This window comes from Aquarana catesbeiana, linkage group LG02 (assembly GCF_042186555.1).
Source record: "Aquarana catesbeiana isolate 2022-GZ linkage group LG02, ASM4218655v1, whole genome shotgun sequence".
NCBI classification, from domain to species: Eukaryota; Metazoa; Chordata; class Amphibia; order Anura; family Ranidae; genus Aquarana; species Aquarana catesbeiana.
Window position 1 is genome coordinate 268,534,060 of NC_133325.1, and position 13,466 is coordinate 268,547,525.

At 36.6% G+C, this 13,466-nt stretch overlaps 1 protein-coding gene across 21 annotated transcripts in view; it reads left to right on the top strand.

Moving 5' to 3' along the window:
• MBNL2 (muscleblind like splicing regulator 2) overlaps positions 1-12,688 on the top strand; it is a 249,671-nt gene extending 236,983 nt beyond the window's left edge. For 8 of the 21 annotated variants that reach the window (XM_073614387.1, XM_073614391.1, XM_073614389.1 and 5 more), the window contains 3 exons: positions 1,332-1,426; positions 3,421-3,513; positions 10,569-10,706. In XM_073614387.1, the coding sequence (XP_073470488.1) occupies positions 1,332-1,426; positions 3,421-3,480 (155 nt within the window). In that variant the 3' untranslated portion in view covers positions 3,481-3,513; positions 10,569-10,706. Of the gene's footprint in view, positions 1-1,331; positions 1,427-3,420; positions 3,514-10,568 lie in introns of all 21 variants that reach the window. The other 13 variants (XM_073614390.1, XM_073614401.1, XM_073614403.1 and 10 more) reach the window with 3 other exon arrangements.
• The last annotated feature ends 778 nt before the right edge of the window (positions 12,689-13,466 follow it).

Below are 13,466 nucleotides of genomic sequence, written 5' to 3' on the forward strand. Positions count from 1 at the left end.
GGGCACCTTGTGGTATCTACAGTACCTTTTATTAATCCTTAAAGTGTATGACATGTTAAAACTTTCACTTGTGTTCCTGTAACAGTTTTAAAATTTAGAATTTCTCATAACTTTCTGTAGCAGAGACCATGATCACGAGGACAGTTAGAGAGGGTGAACTTCTCCAGTGGAAACATGGCAGGGGTTTTTAACACCTCCCATTCTAGCCACAATTTTAACTTTTGGCTTTACATAATCTTTAATCTTTTTATGTTCTAAAGAACAACCCGATCTTGGATATCCATTACAGATGCCTCAGATCTGATTATCTTCTGCTATGACTTGGAGCTATGCACCCTTTTCCTCCTTCCTGCCATTCAACAGTCCAGTGTGAGAACCTCAGCATCCAGTAGAGGTACATTGGATTGATGAGCATAGGGGATGGGCATATCTCTGGGCTACAGGAGACCTGGTCTTTGTATACAGCCATGCACAGAATAGGATGTGAAGATTAATAAAGATTCTAGTTGCAGATAACACCAGATGTTTTCTCTCTGGGAGCAGTTTTAGGGTGTTCTTTTTAAACTACAGCTTCACTTTAAGTTTGTGTTGCAAAGGTAAGTATAGGTCAAGTCCAGAACAGCTCCTGCCGAACACCAAAAGGAAAGTAGTTTGGGTGGTCACCAGGACCGATAGAAAGGATGAATCTGCCCATTGAGGACCCTGACAACAATAAAAACCTGACAGAGATTATAAATTTCCTTTTCCAAAACTGAAAGCAAAGTTTTGATTAGAGATACATTTTAGGGTCTGTTTAGGACTGTTTTTTCACTCAGGATTTGCACAACTTTCCCTCAGGGTATATATTATTATCCCATATAAAATGTGTGAATTTTGGGTGAAATTTTTGCAAATCTTATGTTAAGACATTTATAAGTAGAGCACTTTAGGTCTTTGGATATGTGCTCTGTAATTTAACAACAAAATGGACACACAAGAGAGCAACACTGACAAATAATGTATACAGTGTTAACTATTATTTGTTCTACAACTTGTCAGACCATGCTTAAAAAATTACTTTAAACTGCCTGCTTTTAAAATTGGCGCTTTTTTTCTGGGAATATCTGATAATATATTTTTACAAACTTCCTTTAAATGTACCTGTAATAAGCTTATTTTCCCTTTTTTATTTCTCTCCCACGCTTCCTTGCTTTGCATTGTGATTGCATGCCATCTGCTGGTTTAACCCATGATGGCTTGCTGCTATGTGATATTCACCATGCCAAAACCACTTCTATTACCATAATGCTACACCCTCCTGTTCATTGCTTCCATGGTTCCCCTCCTGAAAGTACCCATGATGCACAGCGCTACGTCCGCCACTGTCTCTGCAGCAACAACTCCTGCAACAAGTGTCCCCTTCGCCGCAACAGCCACAGCCAATCAGGTTTGCTCCTTTTTAAAGCTTTCTTTCACAAATCCCAAACTCTAAATGAGTGCCAATTTGTTAAAAAAAATTCTCTGCGGAATTTTTTTTATGTGTCTTCCCATCAAATTTTTATTTTGTTTAGTACTATTCAGAAATGTGTTCATGACCAGGTTGCACTTATTCAGAGTTAACATTTTTGCAAGTATTGCTCTTTCTGTTTGTGTTTTCTTGAATGTTTTTGTAATTAATAACAGCCCTGTTACCAGGAATATTATGAAACATTGTTTACAGAATCCTGAGAAAACATGATTACCAAAAATTTTTTTAAATGCTAAATATTCATGCTATGGTACTTTGCAGCTTTTGAAAAATAAACGGTGCAAGCAATTATTAGCTAAGATGGCTTAGACATTCTACAAATAATTAATCTCAGGCTCTATCAAGTAGTCACTTCCAACAGAAAGGAATCTAGCAAATATTCTACTGATGTACACAACACCTCTCACCTTTTTAAAGTACATTATTATTCAGCTTTAAAGATTTGTTATGTGGCTTTACATAAAATTGTGCTAAATGCACAACAGACTACAGTGTTAGAGTACAGTAATTAAACCTTTCTTGTTTTGTTTCATAGGAATTACATTTTTAATTTATGTGCAAGTACAGTTAATAAAACAGTAGCACGTAGTACCCTCTTATTGCCAGAAGGTGTCATTAAAATGAAATTTTAGTTGCTGTGTACTGGCAAGTCAACAACTACCCTTTAGAAACCGCAAAAGTAACATTGATTCATACAAATCCTAAGGAAATTATTTCCGTTATGAAATCGGGGTTGGTTTACTAAATGCAAATAGGCTGTTCACTTTGCAAGGGAATATTCCCTTAAGTTAGTGAATGAGGTGAAGTTCTGTTGACTTCCATCATCCAATCATGTGCAAACAAAAATTTTTTTTTTTTTTTTTTTTTTTACTTGCATGTGATTGAGTATTCTATGCAAAGTGATTTTTTTTTAACACATTCAGCCTATTTTCTTTTAGTAAATCATCTCCATGAAATGGCTCATTTACAATTATGCATGTCTTTGACATCACATACTGAAGGTCTGGATTAGGAAAAGTGGAGCAAAACGAAGTTGTCCACAGCAATTATCTTTAGAATAAAACACGATATACAAGTGGTTGCAGTGGGTGACAGCTGCAGTTTTGCTCCAGTTTTGTAAATCAGGGATACTTTGCACTGATGTTGAATTATTCTATCAATGGGTTGAATAACAGGGTAAATAGGCCAGTATACATTTTTTAAAGACATACGCAGAGAGGATTATATTGTCAAATGTTTAGATAATATGGTGGAAATGCATCTCTCTTCTTTATAGGACATAACTTTTTGTGTTTTCATCAGTTCTTCTATGCTATTTATTTGTTACTTTGGTCTTACTGTGATGTACTTTCCTACTTTTTCCATCCGACCTTCATCTTACATTTATGGATGCCTTAATATGCTTAAGCATTCTTAGACTGCCCTGAAATGAAGTGATATATAGTATACATATCATAACAATACATCAATTCTGCACAACCACTGAAGCAAACAGTCACTTAGTACTGCTATTTTCAGAAACCAAAGAAAGTAAATGGGACTTTTTGATTTATCTATGCATGGACCCTTTCTTTCACATTGAGCAAATGATTGTATTCGATATTTGCACTTTATTAAAATTTTTCTTTTCTCTTTTTTTTTTTTTTTACTTTAGCACAACACATTTATTTTACATTTTGACATTAGAAGGGATATCTTCTCTTTGTGGTTGCAGCTGCACTTAATTTGTGCACTATTTGTGCAGTGCAGTTTCCAGTTACTTTTACAAATCAACATAGCTGGCTAGACCTAGTTCCTGAAGGAGGGATATTCCACATTTTTCACAGCTCTGACTGTGAAGATGCCTTTCTGTATGTGGAGGTTAAACTTTTTTTCCTAATTTTTAAAATTTGTATAAACAAACTATTTTTCAGATTTTCAAAGACTGGAAAAATGGAAATCCCATATCTAATTGGGTTTCCTCTTTGTGGTAAAGACTCTTCCCTCAGCGTGCACAGTAAACAACGGTAAATGTGCGAAAAATTGCTAAACTAAAAACTGGAGTTTGAATGTAGCCATACTGGCTCTAGTATCTGTATCTGTACTGGGTTTGCTACGATACAGTGGTGGGATATACAAGTAGTTTAGTGGCTACCTGTATTCAGGGCAGTCATGTTTAGTGCTGTACTGGATTGTAGACAAGGTTCAGTTATCACACCACAGCACTACTTTTGCTTCCAGAGGATTTATTTTTAAGTGAAGAAAATAAAGAGCTAAAAATCTGTTCATTGTGTATGTTGCCTTGAGAAAGTCTGGTTTTCTTCACATAACAGCTACAGTTTTCATCCCTCACCCTAAACTTGATCAATCATGAATGAGAAGCAACATAACAGTTCATTTTTATCACTAGGATGAACATATTCTTTTAAGCGCAGACCTCAGATTAATGTTGTATTCTCTGCCTTGGCCTGTGGAGGGCACTATCTCCAACAAGCAGATCAAAGCATGTTACTTAACCACTTCAGCCCTGGAAAGATTTACCCCCTTAATGACCAGGCCATTTTTTGCGATACGGCACTATGTCGCTTTAACTGACAATTGCGCGGTCATGCAACGTTGTACGCAAACAAAAAAATTGTCCTTTTTTTCCCACAAATAGAGCTTTCTTTTGGTGGTATTTGTTCACCTTGGGTTTTTATTTTTTGCGCTATAAACTAAAAAAGACTGACAATTTTGAAAAAATGAACAATTTTTTACTTTTTGCTATAAATACCCCCCCACTCCCCAAAAAAAAAATGTATTCATCAGTTTAGGCCAATATGTATTCTATTACAAATTTTGGTAAAAAAAAAATCGCAATAAGCGTATATTGATTGGTTTGCACAAAAGTTATAGCGTCTACAAAATAGGGGATATATTTATGGCATTTTTATTATAAATGTATCTTTTTACTAGTAATGGTGGTGATCAGCGATTTTTAGCGAGACTGCGACATTGCGGCAGACAGATCAGACACTTTTGGGATCCGTGACATACAGCGATCAGTGCTAAAAATAGCCACTGATTACTGTATAAATGACACTGGCGGGGAAGGGGTTAACATTAGTGGGTGATCAAAGGGTTAAGCGTTCCCTACGGAGATGTTTATGACTGGGAGTACAGAGAGATCGCTGTTGCTGATCACTAGGACCAGACGATCTCACTACTCCCCTGGCAGAACAGGGATCTGTTTGTTTACATTGACAGATCCCCGTTCTTGCTCTCTGTGGAGCGGTCGCGGGTGGCCGGCGGACATTGCTGCCACCGGACACGCGCATTGGCTCCGGCGATGCGCCACGGGCCTGCTATTGCTCTTAAATCGGCTGATGTACACCTACGGCGTTTTACGCAGCGGAGCCAAACTGTCGCAGTATAATGACAGCGGCTGGTCGGCAAGCGGTTAACCACGTAAGGACCGAGCCTCTTTCTAAGATTTGGTGTTTACAAGTTAAAAACTGTTTTGTTTTTTTTTTGCTAGAAAATTACTTAGAACCCCCAAACATTATATATATTTTTTTCTAACACCCTAGAGAATAAAATGGCGGTCATTGCAATACTTTCTGTCACACCGTATTTGCGCAGAGGTCTTATAAGCGCACTTTTTTGGGAAAAAAATACACTTTTTTTAATTAAAAAAAAAGACAACAGTAAAGTTTGACCCAATTTTTTTTTTTTATATTGTGAAAGACAATGTTACGCCGAGTAAATTGATACCCAACATGTCACGCTTCAAAATTGCGCCCGCTGGTGGAATGGCGACAAAATTTTACCCTTAAAAATCTCCATAGGCGACGTGTAAAAAATTATGCAGGTTGCATGTTTTGAGTTACAGAGGAGGTCTAGAATTATTGCTCTCGCTCTACCGATCGCGGCGATACCTCACATGTGTGGTTTGAACACCGTTTTCCGTATGCAGGCGCTGCACACGTGTGCCTTCGCTTCTGCATGTGAGCTCGGCGGGACGGGGCGCATTTAAAACTTTTTTTTTTTCTTATTCTATCTTTTTATTTTTACACTGTTCTTTTAGAAAAAAAAATTGTCACTTTTTTTTCCTATTACAAGGAATGTAAACAACCCTTGTAATAGAAAAAAATCATGACAGGACCTCTTAAATATGAGATCTGGGTTTAAAAAGACCTCAGATCTCATATTTACACTAAAATGCAATAATTAAAAAATTAAATGTAATTTAAAAAAAAAAATGTCCCTTTAAGAGCTATGGGCGGAAGTGACGTTTTGACGCAATGGTATGGAGATGGGTGGGGACCATCTTCCCCTCACTCGTCTCCATACCAAGCCAGGGAACAGACCCGGAGAGCGTCGGGATCTTGCGGCGAATCTGCCGCAGAGACCGCTTTTATCGGAAACCGGAGCACTCACTGAAGAAGAGGATACCAGTGGTTATGATAGCTAGCTGCTGTCATAACTACGATGTCCCTCTTCAAAGTGCCGAAGTATATTGGCAAGAGCCGGTCCGGAAGTAGTTAAAGTATTAGTGAACCCCCACTTTGTAAAACAACTCATTCAGTTTAAAATAGAAATGCAAGACAAAGTGTGTGTGTGTGTGTGTGTGTAATATATTACATTTATTAATACACTGTGTGGGTGTGTATGTATAACAGGGTTAGAGAGCTGGGGGTGGAGATGTCAGCTGAACTCCAGGAATTTTTTGTATTGTAAACTTACATCGGTCCAGCTTGGCACAATGTATGCTTATCTCATACCTGCCAGCGCTACTACAGTGATAGCGACAATCTTCCTGCTCAGATCCTATGCGAGGGGCTACCCCACCACACACTGACCAAAGGGAGTCGCTCATTCCATTGACATCACCATCACTTCTCTTAACCTCGTCCAATCACACAAGGCCTTGTATTCATTGAAAAAACTTCAAGGTGTTCTACAAATGGCAGCAATGCTGAGTGCTGGACTCCCTGTGTTTTGTGTGCAGAGGGGAAGCCGCTCACACAGATAGGAACTTAGAAATCGCAGCTACCCCACTATAATATCGCAGATTACTACAATAATTTCCGACTTCTCCAGCAGCCCATTAGATATGAGATATATTTACTTACATTATGCCAAGCTGGACCAATGTAACTATACAATAGAGACCATTCCTGGACTTTTTGTCTTTGATAGATCATTGTGGGGCATTCATGTGTAAGCTAGCCTTGGGAACGAGGATGCTTTGCATGGTATAACTAACACTATGAACGGAGAGCCCTGTGTCTGCGGCTAGTGTATCAGACAATAGAAGAAAATTGGAAAAGTACCGTATTTGTAAATGACAAACACTGATTCCAGTAGTGCCTTCACAGGACAGCAGGAGAAATTATGAAAAGTTATTTGTAAAATAGGTGTGGTTTGCCTATATGTGAAATTATCTAAGGTGTGCTAAAAGGGCATTTATATATTTAATTAAATACCTTGATTGAGCTAATTGTGTCATGAGCAATTTCTTTTGGAATACTTGCAGAATGCTTCCTTATGTTTACACACAATAACAAAAATGTAATTATCTATGACATGAATTAGTTTGTCTTTTTATATACATGTACAAATGTTACACTGGTCTGAACAGAAATATGTACTTTTTCACTACTTTCTAACGCAGCTTTGCTTTTTATGTGCTTCCAGTCCACTTTATGTTATTGTAGCTGTTTTAAATGAGAAAGATAGCCTTGACAGAAAATTTGTTCTCATTATTTAACTCCTAGACACCACAAGTATTTTGATACACTTTCTCTTGTAATATAACTGGTGTTCCTTCCTTAGGCCAGAAAATTGTTTAATCATGACTGTTTTCCTAGATATACAAGCATATGGGACAAAACCTTCCCTAAACCCATGCCTAAAGGGGTTCATTAGAGTCATTGTACTTAATAATGTGAACTTTACTGCAGATGGCTATTGACTTTGCAATATTTACACTGTATAAAGCTTACAAGAGCAGGCACACAAATGGGTTTCTAACATGAGAAATCGTTTTACTGTAATAAAATATGGTGGACGCATAAAGAATTCAGTACATGCCTAAAGTATTACAATTTTTGGTTCTCCGGTCAGATTCTTTAGCAGTTACTTTTACATCTGTTAAGGAACTTACCACGTAAATCTATTACAAAACCCAAGAACACAACACATAGCTTTAAGCATTTGTTTCATCAGAATCATTGAACCATACAATTAGTGTGGTGCAGCCATTGTTTCCACCAAGAAACAAAATAACTGATTTAAAGCTCCAGCTTTTGATACACTTGTGTAAAGTGTATCAAAAGCTGGAGTTCAGATTTAATTTCATGTCATGTCGACACTTTCATTTGATGTACCTAAATCTCTTCATAATAAAAATTTTTATTCAAGAATGCAGTCCTTTTAGTAATAATACAGAAGCAAAAGTTATGGGTAAAAACTGACTTTGCTGTGCTTTCCTTTATTAACATTAGGTGGTATGAATTCTTCATTTCTGACAGATGCACCAAAGAGAAGAATGGAGTAGGCCATGTGACTACTCATCAACTATCACTTAGTTTTTAGCATCATGAGTTTGGAAGCAAAATAAAATGAAACTTGAGATAAATCTGTAACCCACTTCTTAATTAAACAAATTCATAATTCAGCCTATTGATTTATAGTAAGCATGTTATAATTTAAGGGAAACCTTTGTTGTGTGAATAATAAATATACTTTTATAACACAAATAAATAGGCATGCTTTTTCCTTCCAAAAAATTTAATTGGTGTTGACATATTTGTTAGCCCTGTTGAATGTATATGGCTCCATACATTATGGAAGGTGTTGACACTGTGCAAAGCCTTTAGTACTGCAGTGTGCCACTGCCCCTTCCTGTTTATAGTTATGGTATTCGTGCACATCACCACACAGTGGCACTTACCTTAAGTATATTCTCACTTGTAAGGTTAGCCTGTGCTCAGCTTAGTGTACAGTATGTAAACCCCACATCTATTTTTCTGTGTGTTTGGCATCATGCATCACTATACATTTTTCTTAAGCAAATAGTTTTTTGCAAATCTGCTGCAAAGCTTCTCACCTGGAGTCTGTCTGCCAAGCAACTGCCATTCAATTAGCAGTTGTGTTATTAGCCTGTCACACAAGCTCATTTAGTTGAATTTTGGGCTGCCTATCTGATAGACCTGAAACCTTGCAGTAGATTTACAAAAATAAAAAAACTGTTTAGAGAGAGACAATATGCCCAATATACTGGAAAATAACTTTGGGCTTTCATACACTTTAAAGTGCACCATATCATTGTACTGTTTACATATTCTTAACAAGCAGTAAAAGAGCTTTAAAACTAGCCATCACTCACCCCTCCTAGCAGCTTGTACTATGAAATAATTCTCAAAATCACGACATAATTTTGAAGTGCGGTTTCAGTTGGTTTTAGACAGCTTAGAAACACCTTCCTGTTGTGTTCACTAGAGGGCTGGCAGCCTGCCAAAATCTGTCATAAAAAATGCTGTCATAAAAAGTGTTCAATTCTTCTGTTGTAAAATTTGAAAATTAATTTATTCTCAGTTCCTATAGTTAGATGGTAATGAGCTTGTTTTAAAGTGCTTTTTACTGCTGCTTCAGGATATATAAATACGTTAGTGTGCAAAACCTGGGAACAGGTTTGCTTGAAAGAGAAGGTCTCCCTATTCAAGCTTGATTTCAACATTAATTTACCATGTGGCAGCACATTTAAAATATTTCAGGTAACTAAAATCAGAAAATTATTTTAACCACTTCCATACCGGGCCTATTCTGGCACTTCTCTCCTACATGTAAAAATCATAATTTTTTTGCTGGAAAATTACTCAGAACCCCCAAACATTATATATTTTTTTTAGCAGACACCCTAGGGAATAAAATGGCGGTCATTGCAACTTTTTATCTCGCACAGTATTTGCGCAACAATTTTTCAAACGTGTTTTTTTTAGAAAAAAAACTGTTTCATGATTTACAAAAATAACAAAACAGTAAAGTTAGCACAATTTTTTTTATATAATGTGAAAGATGTCACGCCGAGTAAATCGATACCCAACATGTCACGCTTTAAAATTGCGCACACTCATGGAATGATGCCAAACTTCAGTACTTAAAAATCTCAGGCGAAGGTATAATTTTTTTACAGGTTACAAGTTTAGAGTTACAGAGGAGGTCTAGTGCTGGAATTGTTGCTTGCGCTCTAACGCACGCGGCGATACCTCACATATGTGGGCAGGACTAACGTGTGCGTTCGCTTCTGAGCGCGAGCTACCGGGGACAGGGACGTTTTAAATTTTTTTTTTCAACTCGTTTATTTTTACTTTTACAACATTTTTTTTTTTGATTATCCCTTGTAATAGGAATCATTCATGACAGGTCCTCTTTATGGAGAGATGCGGGGTCAATAAGACCCCAAATCTCTCCTCCAGGCTGGAAAGCGAGAGATCGGGAAAAAAAATCCACAATCTCATGCTTACCAGCCGCGGTCGCGGCTTTGTTTACATCCGCGGCCTTGACGGGATGTCATAATGCCACGCCCGGCCTCCGATGGTCATAGAGATGACCGGTGACTATCTGGTCACCGGAAATCTCTATGCTCATCATCCGGCAGTGGCCGATTCTTTCTCCTGGTCCCCGATGACACGGGAGAGCCCGGAGAAACACCGGATTGCGTCGGGAGGCGGGGGATGTCCCCTCCTGTCGCCTGTAAGAACGATCAAGCAGCGGAACTGCCGGCAGGCATCATTTAGATATTCCCACTGAAAAGTCCAGGAAGTAATGACGTCCTTGGGCGGGAAGTGGTTAAATCTATACACAAGTGGAGTTTAATGTATGTACCTATAGTTCTGTTTTTATATTGCAGTGTAATACACTTTGGAATAAAGACACAGCTGTCAAATAGTGCTTAGTAACCAGCATTGTTCATTATCTTCTGCAATTCTTTAGGAAAGCACAAATCCTCTGAAACTATTGTAAGTTATTTTCTGTGTTGCTTTTATGTTTATAACAAGGAAATTTCAACTTTCAATCTTCTGCTTTCCTTTATCAGATCATACTGAAATAATCACCAAAAGTGGAGCAGAACATCAAGAAGACTCACAGAAGATAGCAAAACATTCATACTGTACATACTACCCCATCTCCTCCTCTATAGAGTTGCCACAAACTGCATGCTAAAAAAGGATCTTGTTCTCTCAATGGACAAAAACTACAAATTCTTAGAAAGCTAGTGCTGCTATATTTTAAATTATATATGGTATGCTTAATATATTCCAACTAAAAAATAGTTAACTACCTGATACCAGCTGTGATGTTAGTGGGTAAAGTTTACTTTTTAATATTTTGTATACCTGGTTCCCACTCAACAACATTGTCTTATCTCCTGTCACATCAGAATCGCAGGGATTAGTCCCCTGTCATATAGTATATTTTAAATGCAGCAAAACGTTTAAAATTTCCAAAGTTTTGTTTTTCTGACAGCTAATATAGAATGATTGTGAATATTAACATATTAGAGTGTATTTTAGCCATTAATATAGGATTTCACAAGTCTCCCCTCTGTAGAGAAGACCGAGAAGAAAAAGCACTCTCAAATATAAAAATAGGCTTATTATAAAGCACAAAGTTAAATCATGCAAATCAGTGACATACCCAGTTTTTAAAACGAAGCAAAGTGTTGGATTGTGGGATTAAACAAAAAAATCAGCAAAAATTAAAAAAAGGAAACCATTGCACAGCGTACCTGTCATATACTAGAAAGTTAATATTTTTGTTTCAGCTATGTTTGTTTTCTTATTTTATTAAAACTTTGCAGAAGTGCCTAAACTTTGCCACTGTACAACAAACGCAAAAAGTATGCGACTGATGCCAACCTCCCAGCCACCAACAAATGTTCATTACACAAACACAAATTATATGCACATATAGCATGGGTATACAGGTCACACATACAAGGCATCTGAGGAGGAGTTTTCTTAAACGAATGTACAAAAAAAATATATATATATATAAATATATATAAATATATATCTGTCAGTCACAACATAAGTGTGACTCTAATCTATATAACATTTACATTTTTAAAATGTAGTGAAAGTTTTATTTTGACCCAGTTCACAGCATAAAAGGCTAGCAAAACACTGCAGAGCAATGCATTGCAGGCCTTTCTTACATTCAACTATGAAACAACACCTTGCGGAAATCACAGATGTCTATACTTGCCGCAGATGTGGTTGAATACAGGGTCTATAGTGTTATACTTTTTTATAATTGGATTGTGAGAGTTGTAACAGGATTACAGCAAAAGTCTAAAGAAAATGTGTTTAAAGCATATTTTATGTCATAAAAGTTATGAAGAGTTGTTGCTTATGAGAAAAAAAAAATACTAAAAAGAAACACCTAAGGATAAAACTGATTTTTGATGTTTACTTTTACAGTAGGTTGTTGATTTACATGGTAATGTCTGTACATTTAATACGTAATTTAGTTAAAGGTTTATTTTGAGCACTATTGTACCAAATATTTCATGTTTCTATGTTGCACATTTGTCACACAAAGTATGTTGTTGCTGAATTATGGATATCAAACAAGAACAGCTGTTATACATGAATAGTATACTTAAGTGTTAGAAATATGTTGTTTTTTTTTCTCTTGTACAAAGACAATATTAGTGATTGCAGTATTTTAAGAAAATTTTTGAGAGTTGAATGTAAGCTATTTTTAATGTGGGCAGCCTGTTCTAAAAAATAAGAAGGCGCTGTAATTCTATAATCAGTAAATCAGGAAAAGATTCTGCCTTTTATTTTTATTTTATTTTTTAATATATGTACTGTGTTTGGTTTCTGCTCTGCTGTTAAAGAGGCGGATAGAATCACTCAAAAGAACTAAATCACAACCCTCTTGGAAAAGAGTATTTTAATATTGCTTTTATCACTATAGCTCTATATCCTTAAAGAAAAATAAGACATATATAAAAGTTTATGGTCTAATCTACACTGATTTTTTTGTTTACTGTTTCAGCATTATTTCTTTGATATATATTTTCATAGTAAGCAACCAATATGTGTCCTTTAAAATTCATCTAGAGGTCCACATTCTGTAGACCAGAGAATTCACCATAATGCCAGAGATGACCTGTGTTAAAACAAATAAAGTCTTGTTCACCAGTTAGCTGTTACATTGCACTTTATGGCAATAGCATGCACTTGTAATGGACATGTTGGGATTGATTACAAGAGAAAGACAATTTCCACTTGTGCACCTGAGTTTACTTTAAACAACCAATCTTATTTAAGTAGGGCAATTTCCATTGATTGGATGTCTGATGTGAATGCCACCATACTAAACTGTAATCAGTCCCATTGTCAGCCAGCTATGAGAAAGTTGACAAATCTTGGCTGGACGCTTAGTAGCTTTACCTAGAAATAAATATTGTGGAAACATCTAGACATATAACAATTTAAACATAAACTTTTAAATCAGTGTTCTTTTTAAGTGGAACTGTCACTGTACACAGCGGAGGAATCCATTTTGTCAGCTGGGACACAACTGCATTCTTCATACAGCTTGCCACAGGAGTGCTTCCTGTCCCTAGGCTTAAAGCTCTGCCCCTGCCTGCCCTATCTTCTTTAAACACAAAGGGAACACCACATTTTTCACACATCTAAAACACTTTACAGATTCAATCTCTTTGCAGAAGAGAAGGTGACCACTGTGTAATATCATTCTTGTCAAAGTGCTATCTGAGACAACAATCTTATTTAATTGTAGATATTTCCCTTGGCTCATCTTATTGGTTGTGGATTGTTACTTGATCCTAATAAACTAATGGCAATTGAGGTCAACTTACAAATTGGCTTCCTGAAGGTGTCTAAGTGACGAATCCACTTCAGTGATGTGAATAATTCACACAGATAATGTTTTACCACTCACAGGTCATAATAACTTA